The sequence below is a fragment of the Poecile atricapillus genome, chromosome 9 (assembly GCF_030490865.1).
Source record: "Poecile atricapillus isolate bPoeAtr1 chromosome 9, bPoeAtr1.hap1, whole genome shotgun sequence".
Taxonomy (NCBI): domain Eukaryota; kingdom Metazoa; phylum Chordata; class Aves; order Passeriformes; family Paridae; genus Poecile; species Poecile atricapillus.
The window spans coordinates 9,051,371-9,066,056 of record NC_081257.1 but is presented as its reverse complement, the minus strand read 5'-3'; the positions used below and the strand labels follow the sequence as shown (position 1 = coordinate 9,066,056).

Here is a 14,686-nt window from a genome sequence, read left to right as displayed (position 1 = left end):
TCCATGTCTAAAAAGATCTAAACACTCCAAATGACATTTTATGCCTGAATTCACCCACCCTCCCTGGTAACTGTCTTGAACTTCAATCTCTTCATTCACTGCATGACACAGAGAGCAGAGTGTTGGAGATGAGGCAGGAAGCCAGTGAGTTACTTATCTAATCAGTACACCATGCTATAAATAACAATACTTGAGTCCCAGAACAAGATTCTTTGCTTAAAAATTAAGGGCTATCAGTGCACTTGTCAGAATTTCAGGCTGAGGTAGACTGTAGCACACAAAGATTTTGTACTTATTTTTTCAATAAAATAAAGGTCAATGTTATTTTGAAAAGCAGCCATGTATGAGAGGAATTTAAACTACTGAAGTCTTGAACAAGTGGCAGCCTAACACTTAGACCAGTCTCAAAATTGGTACAGCTTATGTTGGCACTGCTTCAATCCAATAACTTTTAAAATGTAACAAATACAAATACACTTTTTATACCTTATACTTTTTATGGTGATGTACTTGTATCTTTTACCATCCTGTTTTCTATTTTATACATAGGATACCAACAAAAAATGGAATTTTATTTGCACCCAGCTGAGATCATCTTCTAAGCTTATGCAAGTTTGTAGATGTTCAGATGTGTCTTAGGGCTACTCTAACTTTTCATCTTTAGGAAGAAGTACAAATTGAAGCTTTGTGCCTAAGTGCACATCTCTTACAGATTCCTGGAAGCATTCAGTAAGAAATGACTACCCAGGAAACACACAGAAGGTAACCTGACTCATGTATTTTGGTAACTTTTTTGGTTCCTCACTGACAGTTACCAATTTCTTGTCATCACTTTTCTTTATTTTAATCATCATACATGAACATCATCCCTTCAATTTCTACAACATGCCAGAAGAAAAGAAGTTAAGAATAAAGCATGCAGAAACTTACCATATCCTCCAGGGACGTCTTTCATGCTTTGGTTCTCTGAAGCGTTTTACTAGGAAGAAAAAAAAAAATTAAAAATTGAAGACAATCAGCAACTTCCAAAGCAACAAAAATATCAAAAAGTGAAAGCAGATCATCTTGCAGAAACATGACATCCTGCAACAAAATGGATCTTTCACTACTGCACTTTACTGTATCAAACTCCAAGGATCCATTTTTAAAGAAACTCCCTTCTGTCATCTCTAAGTTCCTAGAGCTCCATTCTCTGACTGCCAATTTTCCTCACATGAAACAATAATCCACATCTGATCATTATCCCACTGGCCTGAGCCTTTGTGACTGCCCATCCAGAAAATTTAATTTCCAACAGGAAAGCAGATATTAGAAAGAGCTGTTTCTTTTCCTCACTGGACACTCAAACCCAAATCGCAAAGTATCCTCATAACATGGGGCAGTCCATAATATCAGAATGAAATTAACTCAATCAGTAGCAAGACAAATGCATTTTCTGACAACGTGTCTCTATTATGGCAAACTGAAGTACAAAAGGAAAGAAGGACAGATTTTTTTTTTTTGTCTGATAATCCCTTCACAGAAAGGTTGACAATTGTTAATGTATTGAAAACAAACAAAATAATCAGTATTAAAATTAATGACAACTATACACAAAGGCAAAAAAGTAGGTAAGTTTGTCTCTTCAGTTTCAATGCAGTTTATTATACAAACTGTTTGGGCATCTGATAGAAAGCTCCTCTCATACCCTGCCCAGCTACTTCCATGTACTTCCAACCCATCCCAGCTCCATCTGGAAGGCTCAAGATGACTCCTGAAGAACAAGTGTGGGAAAATAGAGGGACAAGGGCATAAAAGCAGTTGCTGATGTGCCAACAGTGGCTGGTCCATACATTTGCTCTGTCTGGTCTGCAGTTTGTCCCATCATCTTAGGAAATTCCATTTCTAACTCCTTCTGGGCAAGAAAACCTTTCTTCCTGCTGGGAACACACACTCAGCCCTGCCATGGGTCAGACCTGCAAAGGCTGTGGCAGTCTCACCTCTATCAGGTCTGGCCTCATATCCTAACACAGATTTATTCTTTGGTGCAGCTGCAAGATACTAAACCTTTACACATCCCAAAGACAGACAGACACAAGGTAATGTGAAACCTTTTCACTAAGAATGGAGTTTATATATGGGTTTTACTTCTGCCCAAATTTCAGTACCACTCCCCAGTTCCCTCAATAAGTTCTTGAAAAACAATTATTTAAGCTCTTATTTCAGAAATTATCCCTTATTTAAAAAAAAAAAAAAAAAAAAAAAGCCTTGATTCCCCTCCACCTCTTCAAACTGCAGAGATTCTGATTACAGAGGCACAAACCATAGCAGGTATAGTCAGGCAAAATATCAACAGTTATTTTAACCTGCTTCTCCAGGTATTAGTAATGAGTTTCAGTTTAATATAGGATGCTCTGTGTACATCATGCTTACCCAGCTTACAAGCCTTTAAACTTCATTCTGGTTTCTGAACCAATCATAACTTACTCACAAGTAAGGCAATTTTCCCCAAAGTAAACTGTCCTCATGAAACAAATAAATCACCTCCAAGGTGGAGGGGCAACAATTTCAGGGGACACCAAGCTGCCAACCTGCCATCTCACTGTCTGTCACTGCTTCTGACAGCAGAGACAAACTGTTTCACCCCCCCTGAGAAACTAAAAAGTGACAAGATTAAAAGACTGTACATTTACACCAAAGATAAAGTTGTAATAGCAACATTTGCCAGCAGTATTCCCTGTGAACAGCATGACATAAATATAAAACTTCTGTTAAAAATGAGCAACACTCAGCCAAGTTAACCAGTTTGTTATTTATGACAAGTCCTCCTCAGTCACACTAAGGATTACTTTAATTAGTGGCAGTTCTGTGTAACAATGGGAAGCCACAAAGCATCACAAAACAAATGCAAGAAACAGAAGTTTCAGCTTACTGTGGAGTTAGTGCAAGATGCTTTTCTGCAGACAAAATGGCATTAAGCTGCTATGGTGTGCTTGCTTTAGGCGGGGGTGAATTCCATGCTTAGGCTTTTGTCTGTTATTGCTATGAAATTGTGTAATGCCTCTGGATTCATTAATTTCCTTTAAAAATTCAACAAATTCATTTTGGAAGAGGATACTCAAAAGCAATTCCACTAATAGCATTTCAAATTTTATCTGTACTGAGGAACAGCCTTGATAAGGTCTGCATTTCTCTGGCCAGTTCTAGAAACACAACATTTCATTTGAGTTAACATTAAACAGGAGAGCAAGCTTGGAAAGCCTCTGCAGTTATCTTCTGGGAATGTAACTGGCTGGCCACAGCACAAACATGCATTCTCCCAAATTAAATGAGTAAAATCTTTAGGAGTTGCAACTTGATGAATATGTACCTGTACATTTGAAACTCAGTAGGTCCATAAGAAAGTGCTGTTTGCCCAGCCCAGCTCCCTGCAGCAGTGTCTGTGAGCATCAGGTGTTTCTGACAGATGCAGCCATTGCCAGGTACTTCCCAACATATCCCTGGTGTAGAACTTGAGCCTTCCCAGTAACTAAACTGAGCAAAATCCCAACAGGCTGTAGACAACCCCACTGGTAAACTGAGGGTCCTCAGCATGCTCACTAGTAATACATTCATTTTGGAACCAAAAACCAGCACGCTTTTTACAGAATCTTTACTGGCACTTTTCTAAGCACCTATCAAACTGGGGAGGTGAAAGTAATTTTTCCCTTTTCCCTCCCCCAGGAGCAGTCAGGATTGCTATTCCCAGCCCCAGCCCCAGTTTCTTTTGGCATTCTCAGCACAAACTCAGGCTCGTGCGTGTGTCAGCTGACAGATGGATCTCAATCTGCCGGCTCCTGGCTGCGAGGATGCGGTGCTGCTCCATATGCTCCAGCTCGGAGCACCAGCAACCATCCACCAGAGTTAATATTAATTAACTAATAATGTTCAGAATTTCATGCTGAATTATAAATGAAGAAGGAAGCGCTGCTTGTTTATACATTCAGTGCCAGAATTTTTCAGGAAAGGAAATAAAAGCATTTCTGCCAACAAGCATGTGAGCTGCCAGATGGACAGATAACAGATAAGCATATAAGACACAGTATTGCTAATGCAAAATTCAAGTTCATTGAATTGTCTTCCCACTTCATTGAAATTCTAGGAATAATTAATGCTAGAGTACTGCGGAAGGGTTTCTAACACTTACTTTAACGTGGGAGTTTTGCAATCAGAATTCCAGAAGACTCACAGGGTCTTCTCATAAGGGCCAGAAACGAGAAAAGAAATGAAATAAAACCTCTCTAAGTTGTCAGTATGCAAAGCAACACTTGAAATCCAGCCTTTCTTTCTCTCCTTCATCTCCTCAAGAAGTCCACAGGAACTATTTTGCTGATGTGAAGTAACTTCAATACAGATTCAAGAACTCCAAGTTTCTGGATGGTTGCTCTTGTACCAGCACAAACCTGGGTCATCACACACCTTTGAAATGTTTCTACGTATCATGCACTACTGCATTTCTTAGATGCGGGTTCTGGCAGTTCTCAATGAAAGTCTTTCTGACCCCAGTAAAGATCAAAGATTTCTCTAGCTCATTAATTTGAAATTAAAAAGAAGTAAAATCAACATGTTCAGTGTCCTCTGCAGCTGCACTATGACAATACTGCTCTTCTGAGGAGAGAGCTGGGAATTTCACCCGTGTTTCCAGTGCTTCTCAAAACTTTTTCAAAGATGGGTCAGAGACAAAGCATGTGACTGTTTCATTTCATAAACTTCCTATATATTTCTGCCATCAGACCTCAGCAAAGCGACAGCTGAGCTGGCCAGAGAGAAAAGGAGGAAAAGTTAGTGAGGATCACATCTGTACACCACACTCACATTTCCTCACGTGTGTGGGCAGCTTCAGCTGGGGCACAATTGGACCCTTCTCACAAACAGCCACAAGTGGGAGCCAGGGAAATTCCAGGGTGAAAGAAGTAAAAAATTTCCAGTGAGAGCAATTAAATTCTGCAACAAGTTTCCCAAAGAACATGCAGAGACTGCAGTCTGACAGACCTTGAAAATTACCCTGGAGAGTGCTCCAAGCAAGGGGACATGGGCTGGCCCTGCTCTGAGCAGGAGTTAGGAGCAGGTGACATTTGGAGTTCCTTCCAAGAAAATTCGGTGTGTAAGTCTAGAACTCATTTTTCTGTGATCTTACACTTAAAAAGTTCCAAGATTTGAACCAATTATCAAAGGATTAAAGTATGGCTAACTGAAAATCACACACGTGGAGGGACAGAATCTCACACTGAGAAATCTGCTGCAGTGCAAGCTTCCCAAATAGCAGGTTTGCAACCAGACAGAGCCTCCAACACAGCCCTCACAGTGCAAGACTGCTGGGATCTGCAGGCTACTTTGGTATTGATTCACATGATTTCCAGCATTCCTGACAAGGATTACAAGTTTCCTGTACAAGGCTGTTTGCTCACTGTGTGCGGAGTAACAGCTGAAGTTACACCAAGCAGGAGCACCCGAGCTCGGAATCGGATGCAGATTTTCAGACGGCCACTCTCAAAGAATAGCACTATTTTCAGAACATTTGGATATCAGACCATATGCCTCACAAATCTGAACCTACAATTTCTAACCCTGTAAAAAACTTGTAAAGTCAACTGCATATGCAGGCCAGATTTTTTTTCTTATAAATTCTATTTAGGAAGACTTTGAAAAACACTGTTCTACTTGTTAGAATCAACACTTTTCCCACAACAGTGGGAACCATGTCTGTTCTGAACAAGTGTATATACACTAATAAGTTCTGAAAATGCACATGACTATGGAATGAAAACTACCAGTGAATTTCATGTTATTTGTGATCTTTATCACTAATTTTAATTTACCTCCTTTTACTGTAAAAGCAAAGCCTTTAAGAGTCTTGTCTTGCCATTTCACTTTGTTTGCCCTTCCCTTTATTTTCTTGGTAGCAGCACAGTGGGAATAAGTAATTACACGAGATTACATAAAAGATTTCCCCAAAATAGAATTATTCTTTTTAGAATTAACTGTGCAAGAAACAACATGCCCAATGAGAATAGGCTACAATGATGCTTAACAAAAGATATATAGGTGTGTAAACCCTGTATCACTCAATTCCCAGAGACTTTTGTGACACTTATGAGCTTGGTGTCTCCCCATACTCAGAGTTAAACAAAAAAGGAATTCTGTGTGCATCTGTTTTAAAAGAGGTAATAAATGTGATTGCAAAAAAACACCAAAAGAACCAGTGTTTTTGGTGTGCTGCTCATTTCTCCAGTCCCAAAATGCACTATGCTCTTGGCAGTCCAATTTTTGCCCTACTGAAAATTCTTCCTTCTATTCCTATGTCCCATTAGCTACATGCTGAAATGGAGGGTACCCTGAAAGCCTGCTGCTGATTTCCCTGCATATGGGCCCCAGAATTCTACATCATGTTTTTGCTTAAGGACCCAGACTTTTTCACACTTGAGACACTCATAATACTAAATCAGAAATTATATCGGGCTAGAACTGATTTCCAGTGATATTGCTGCATTGGAGAAACACAGTTTCTTCATGATGAAAAGAATTATGGAGTAACTCACTCAAGGAAAGTTATGGAATAACTCACTTTGCTCTAGTCAGTATTAGACTGACATACTATGAAGTGCATGAGCCCCCACCTTTGCTGCCTGGCAAAAACGATTTTTAAATTCTGTAAGAGAGAAAACAGTATTAACCATGCAAGTACCCAACCCTTTTCTTAATTCCACTGTGCCCTTGGCCTTAATGATTCTGCAGTGTAATTAAAGAAGATGACACAGAGAGAAACTTTATAGAAAACTGGACACAATCAAGTTTAATGACCCAGCCAGTTGGTGATTTAGGGACATGTCACACTGAAGATGCAGTGCCTGGACAGCCACAAGGTATCTGCAAACCACAGATCTTATCCCAGTCTCTCTTCCACTGTCAGCAGTGATGATAATGTTCTGGTTAAGGCAGCCAAACCTTTGTGGCCTGACTGGCACTTTTGTCAGAGCAGAGAACAAGGGGCTCTGTTTTACTGCGAAGTTAAACACACCAGTGCCAAGCATCCATCAAGCCCAGCTATCTCATGACCTGGGCTCCTTTGTCTCAACACAGATGACATGATATGACTGAAAAGAAAGTGTCAGCACTGGATTTCACATGATTTATCAAATGGGCAGAAGTGCTTGCTGGATAAATGCTGGTGAAATACAGTAACTGAAAGTTACCTGTGTAAAGGCATTTACTTCCTACCTGCTTCCACAGTCAGCTAAAAACCTACCTGTAAATTTTGTCCCTTCAAAGGTTTCATGAGAGCTAAAACTTCACAGTCATTCTGCAGGGAATGGTTATCACAAAGTAAAGCTCCCCTTCATAGTGCAGGGGAGGAGAGGACAAATAATTTTCAGGAAAAGAACCCTAAATACTGCTGTCTGAGCTTTGGAATAAATAAGATGATATAAATCAGATGATTCTGCTGCTTCAGGAAAGGCAGCCAAATGCATTACATGAGACTGGCGAGTTTTTTATTCCTAACATGTATGTACTTTAAGCTCCAAAATATTTTCCTAAATCCTTAGCTTGTATAGATTGGCTGTGGGAGACACCAATAAATCATATTACCTGCATACAACTCAGCCTAGGACAATTTCAGCAAGACTGATCTCGTGCATCCTGGTAGCACATGACAGTGTGGCTCTGACACATGCATTAACTTGGCTGTCAATAAAGGAAACAAATACGTCTTAGCTGAGCCAGCAGCCCAGACACACCACATCAATAGCCATTGTCATGGAGCTTTTTTCCCTTTTTTTTTGAAGGTAAAGCTTACTTTAAAAACAGCTAAACTAAGCAGAGGGAGAAATGCACAGAATTTCTTACTTTTGATTACTAACCTATTTGCTATCTCCCCAGAGAGAGGAGCACTTTAGAAGTCATAAAATGCATCTACAATGCACCCTGTAAACAGAAGCATCCAGCCCTCAGCTCTCAAAAGCCATGGCAATACTAAAAATAAAGGACTGCAAGTAAGTGCTTTGAGAACTCTAAGGTAAACAGCACAAGTAGCTTAGGAAATATTTATCCAAATAATAAAGTTAAAAGCCACGATTCAGTCTTAAGAGACAGGCATTTGTTATCTTTGCATTTAGCATCCACAACACTGTTGGGTTAAGGTGTGCTCCGTTTGAAAGCCATAATAAATCAGTTTCCCAGCACTTTCAGGGACAGATGCATTTGCTATTCTGTTTCTTCAACAGGTATGAGATAGTTAAAGAAAGCAAATCTAAGCTTCCAGTGAAAATGCCTGTGAGACTGACTTTAGAAAGTTGATACAGACCCCTCCTGCAAACACTTTTATACTCTGAACCAGGTATCATTAAACAACTACCAAATGAAAAAGCAAGGTTGCTAGAAAAACAGCTGTGCCGTTCCTGTCATGCTATACAAGCAGCCAGCAAAGACTGAAAAACACAGTCTGCTCTGTTCAAGTGGATTTTTTTCCCTGTTAGAAATCAGAACCATTTGGGAAACATGAATTATTTAGTACAAAACAAATAGAATCAATCCATATTAATGTGCACTAAGCAACAATTTACGATTCACAACACCATTTTCACATACAGCATTCACCAGATCACTCAATAATACATGAAGCTTTCTGAACGTTATTAGTATGACAACAGATATCAATGAACTTTAAGTCATTCAAGCTGCTTGTTTTAAATCAGCTCTTGGGAATGAGCAGAACTACCAAAGCACAGCTCCAAACTCAATCACCATTCATTAAAATATTAAGCAAAGCAGAAACTGTAGCAGTTTTAAAAGCAGAAAGTAAACCTGAAATGTAAGTCCAGATGCAAAAAAAAAAAGTAAAAGGAAAACTGTAAAAACTTTGTAAAAAATGATGAAACAGCAAATATGTTAAATCAAGGAGGCCAAAGGTAGAAGTAAATTATATGTTCAGAGGCCATTTAAATTCTAAAGAGCTCTGCTTACCAGATTCAGTCTTTCTAGGCTGGAACTACCAGAGCATTAAATTGCAAAACAGACATTTCATACAACACCAACTGTTTCAAAAAGAACAAAAGATACAAAACCTACTTTCATAGAGTCTCTTTACACATGATCAAATACCATGAAAGGAGAGTCAGAGGCCAATAACACAGACTTCTTTGATATAATATATCTAACAACTAGGTATAGACTTCATAAATTAAATTTACAAAATCAGGGTGAAATCATCTAACAATTTCCACCTGCAAAACTTACTCCTTAAGAACACCAAAACCTAATGCCAGCAGTGAAAACATACTGCATAAGTAACTCATGGTTTTAAGATTAGATGGAGGAGGGTGAGGTTTTCCCCCCCTCATAATTTTAACGCTCCTTAGACTATTTCATCTTCTAACATTACGATTATCTTCCAAAGAAAGCATTTAAGTCCTGTGTATATAAAATAACATAGGCTGTTATTCATACTCCCTGCCTCAAAGCAAGGAAGGTGTGCTGGAAGATGTTGAATAGCAGCTTCTCCAGTACCAGGAAGGAAGTAAAGACAATTATTCTAAAAAGGAATTAAAATTTTAGAGCATAGCATCTTCAAAAATTATTAGAGATGGAGGATATATGCGGGTAATTGTGAATAGCTGCTTGTAATTGAAAAGTCATTTTTGTTCCATGATAAAATCCTGTAATTTTGAGAAACAGAAAAAAAAAATAATCACAGTGAAACAAGAAAAAGCAAGCAAAGGTCATTTCTGTAAGTAAAGAACTAACTCAAGGGGACTGGCTACTCTGTCCAAGATTGCTGTGAATCTTATTTGTAGTCACTTCCATGGGCTCATCCCTTCCACAGCATCAGTGGAGAAACCTCTCCAACAGAAGCAGCACCCAAGCAAATTCCTTGTCACAAATCTTCACATCCTGAGCACTCTGCAGCTCCCAGACCAGCTGCTCCTGAGCTTGTTACTGTCCCGCCACCAGATAAAACAAGGAACTGCGGCACAGTTTTCCTCTTCTCTCAGGAGAGCAAACATATATTAATCACCATGAGAGGAGGAATGCTTGGTCTAAGAACCTGGAGTAGCCAAAAATGTGGCAGAAGACCAAAACCATATCAAAACATATCAAATTACAAAACAATGTTTGATTATTATATTAAAAAATTCAAAAGCGCAATGTTTAGAGGAAAAAACATCATAAAACCCAGAAAAAAACAAGTTTAGTAACTTCCTTTACACGACTTTCCCCTGCTGTAGCTCTGCATGTCTGTAAACTAACTCACACCTGGAACTATGAATCTGAACCTTGAACAGTGAGCTATGAGGAATTTGAACTGTTAAATCCATTTTAACTCATTTTCATTCTCAACCTTCCTTACATATGACAACATACGTATCAGCTTATGACAAAAAATATACATAAAATGTGTGATTCAGGGTAAGTGGCAGAAAAACAGGTCTTCATTATCATGACCATCACTGTGAATAGGTTTAGCTATTCCTGACTAAACCCTAAATTTTCATGCCCACACCACACCACCTGCAAAGGCAGACTCATGCAAACTCTGAGCTTGTATTCAGTCTGCCAGAGATTTAGCAAACTGAGTTTCACAGGGAATAAATTTTGCTGAGATCAAGAAATCTTTGAGAATGCAAAGCATTTCCTACCAGCAGGCATGAGAAAGCAGACCTGATTTTTCACTTCATCAACAAAATACACACAAGATGAGACCTTGTTAAATACCACTTTAAGAATGCAAACTTCATTAGCCATGAAATTAATATCACCACAGAACACAAAATTGCACCCTGTGTGTCTGTACAAATCAGCTCCTTACAGATTTAATTATAAAACACCAGTCAAGAAGACATTCATGATGCACTTTAGAGTTAAACTCCAGTCTAGCTAACAGTCCAGAAGTTCATCCTAATTAAACACAGCTTCAGAGTTCCTGGATAATTTGTCATTTTTAATAGTTTACAAATGTCAACATAACTTATCTTTTTCCCTAAACATTTCATAATGTGAATGACATGTGTAATTATACTTAGAACAATTTTATTACAAGGCCTACAACTACATCCAGCAATCAGCTGAGTAATAAGGAAATGTAACACTTTCTGAGCCAGCAAGACAAAGTTGGGTATCAGACCTAATGAAAAGAGACTTAGAGATTGCAGATTATTTGTCTAAATTGGTGCCTTATTTTCCTTGTCTTAACTTTTACCAGCATGGCATTTCAAGGATAGTTAGTGACACTAAAATATTAATGACCTGTCATGAGTAGGGCATGAGGACCAATCAAGTGCTATTACAATCTATGGCAACTAAGAATTGGACATCTTGCAAGCAGTCTTAATAAAAAACCAGGTTATTTTCTTCACTTAAAAAGGCTCAGCTGAGCAGTTCCCAACCCTATTATTACATGCTTTTGTACAGCATGAAATTTGTCAGCAAGATTTGCCTTTTTCTGGAGAGTTCATAATGGACAGAATTTATTCCACATAGATGTTTCATATGTTGAAAAGTAATATAAGATTAGCATGGTAAAAGAAAGTAATTTACTTTGCTAACCTAGCCAGGGCTGGATTTCTTTTTTCTGCTACTCATAGTGCATCTCTCCTATTTGTCTCAAACACTGCTCTGGATGTCACAGAGGCACTGGAAGGGCTGATGATTTATTTAAAACAAACAAGGAGCAGCAATGCTGCATGGCTGCAAGCGATACCTCACCATCTGGGGATAAGGAAACACTGGATCATTGTAAGGCACAATTTACTTGGCCGTGACCAAAGTGACCTCACAGGGCTTTTCCAAGTCCTGCAGCTACAAGCAGACACTTAACCTACACAACAACAGCTACTGTGCTGCACTGTGATACCGATGTCACTCACCGCCACGGAAAGGGCCCGAAGGAGGAAGAGAATAACACATCTTTCTATCACCATCACTCCATCCTGCTTCCTCCCTGGCCCGCAGCCAGACTGGAGGGAGCTGCCTCAGCCCTTCCCTGCAGGCGGCCAAAGCCGCGGAGCGGGGTCAGGGGAACGCGGCCCCGCTGTGACCCGGCCAGGGCTGCCCGCGGCCCCGGGAGCTGTCCAGGGTCCTGCCCCACCCCTCACCGCCGCTCCCCGGGGAGCTTCTCGCACTTCCTACTTCTTAAAAACCTCGCCTTTTATCACACAACAACAGCACATCTTATTAGTCTTCCTTTACCTGCAGAGGGATTGATTCAGAGTGCTCCTGAAACTCATTGCACACATTGGAATGCCACTTCTGCATTTACCTGCCAAGGCACTAGGAGCTTGCACTTGTGAGAGTTGTAGGAAAACGAATAAAGCACGCTTTGCATCGTGTCTGCAGTGCACAAGTACAATGCTGTCCATATTTTCATAACTAGGAAAGCTCCCATTTGTGATTTGACACTTCTGTACGAGACAAGTTTCAATACCAGACACATGAAAGCCCCTGCTGAGGGGTCCTCAGGAATTCACGTGAACTTGAACTGCATCACTCAGAGCAAATACATTTAAGGATGAACTATTAGCAAGTCAGAATAATATAAAATCTTTTGAATAAATGCTTTTATTAATAAAACTAGCAGGCACTGCCCAGCATGTCAGGAAGTGCCATGCAGAATAAACTAATTGCTGTTACTCAGAGGTCTGTATGCCAATGCTGATATTACAGGCTATCACGTTCTCATATTTTCTAAGCCTGCTCAATCAGAAAGAAAATTGCTGTAGAAAACAAATAAATCATATGGTTTAGACCTTTTGTATCCAATAGCTTATTCTATGCTTTTTTGTTAAAGGCAGCTGGAATTACCTTTCCGTACTCCTTCTCCCCAGAACATTATTCCCACAAAATTACCCCCTTACCTTCATGTAAATATGAAATAATTCCTCTGAAAAGCACGTTTTTGCTAAGACATTTCACATTCTACTATACTACCTACTAAGACAGTTCATTATGTGAAAAAGCATTCCTTCTCCTTGGACAGCTTTTTAGGTGGGAAAACCTTGCTGTAAAGTTAGCTGGCATTAAGGATGTAGTTTGTAAGGTATTTCCTTTAAGGTACTGTAAGCAAAGAGAGCACCTTACAATACTTAGAGTATCTTTTATTAGAATGGTTTCTTTTTGCTGCATCTGTGACTCTCAACAGCAAACCCACCTACTCAAGTATTCACTGCACCTGTACCAAATCATTTCGCTTTTGTAAACCCTTCTCAGCTGGAGTACAGACACAAGCTGCAACAAGGCCATAAAAAGGGAACAGACTCCCACACTCTGATCTCCTTTACAGCATATTTATATTTTCCTCACAGACAGACACTAAGCTTCTACCTGCAGAGAACCAGCTGACTCCTCTATTTCAATAATTCATCAATACAACTCACATCTGATTTCTCAGCCATTCCTAAGTAGCCCAAAACAAACACAGCCACACTCTGATAAGGTACCAATATTCTGACAAACAAGATTAGTAAAAATAAACTACTTTAAACAGTTTGTCAGACAGGGTAAGGGGGTGGGCAGCAGGTTTTCCCCCATGCCTTTCCCAGCTTTGGGTAATAAAAATGGAGTAATTTAAACCTACACCTAATATCATAGATGTGTGAGAAATCCTTGCCAACACCCCTCTCTTATCATTCACTACTGATGAAAGCCCAACCACAGAATACTCAGAAGGTGCTTGCAACTACAGACAGAACACACTAAAGTATTTAAAACCTGTTTTGTGGCATCAGGAAATAAACACAAATATTGCACCAAGGAATCTCAAACACCTAAGGAGCAAAGTCACCATTTTAAATCAAGATCCTATGAAATAAAGACACAAATATGATAGCAGCAAACTTTGAAAAAATAGTATTTTGGCTTAGTGACCTGTAGCATAAACATGCATTTCTTGCATCAAGGGAAACTCATTAAGACTTCCTGTTATGAAGTGCTTAGCTTAAACAAACCAGGGTGAAAAACAAATCCATATGTAAGGCAGGAGGGACAAGAACAAAACCAAGCAATACACGTAAAACCATCAGGCTAACAGGTCTGAGAGTTAGCAACCAGAGTCCAAGAGGGCTGCCAGTCCAAGCAGACTTGACAAAATGAGGTGTTTTTCCATCAGTTAGCTCCCTTGGATAGGGAGTGAGTGCTTGTGGTCAGGAGAAGCCCAACAGAAGTTGTCTCACCTACCTTCAGTTCAGCTTTTCCTGTACTAGAACTTCTGTAGCATCTGGGTGAAACTGTTTCACACATCTTTAGCCTCACAGCTGAGCAGTAAAATTAATTCACAGTAATTAAATACAACACAGGTGGGCTCTGATAGCATTAAGTAAATTCACAACTGAGTCAGACATCAGAAAAGGACCTCCCTGCACTTGCTTCACATCAAGAACATCAGGGTACAATTTGGAACCAGAGAGACTACGGAGTGGATTTGTGAGGCCTTAACTTACAACAATAAAAACCACATGCAAACTTCTACTCTTTTTAAGGGAGATAGGGAAGCTCTCATATAAATGAAGGATAGATGATCACTAGCCAAAGCACCTTCCACAAGAAAAAGGTTAGGGGCTTGTGACAGGTTATATCTGAATCTGGATAAACCTAGGAGGAAGTCATTCATTTAAATGCTAAGGTGAGCAAAACTGATCCTCATTCCCTGCGTGTCAGAATGGGGAGTCAAGAGAAGAAA

General features: G+C 39.6%; 1 protein-coding gene across 1 annotated transcript in view; it reads right to left on the bottom strand.

The window, feature by feature from the left end:
- Positions 1-14,686, bottom strand: part of STIMATE (STIM activating enhancer) — a 34,188-nt gene that overhangs the window by 16,291 nt on the left and 3,211 nt on the right. The window contains exon 2 of the mRNA XM_058844931.1: positions 931-979. Within this exon, the coding sequence (XP_058700914.1) occupies positions 931-979 (49 nt within the window). The remainder of the gene's footprint in view (positions 1-930; positions 980-14,686) is intronic.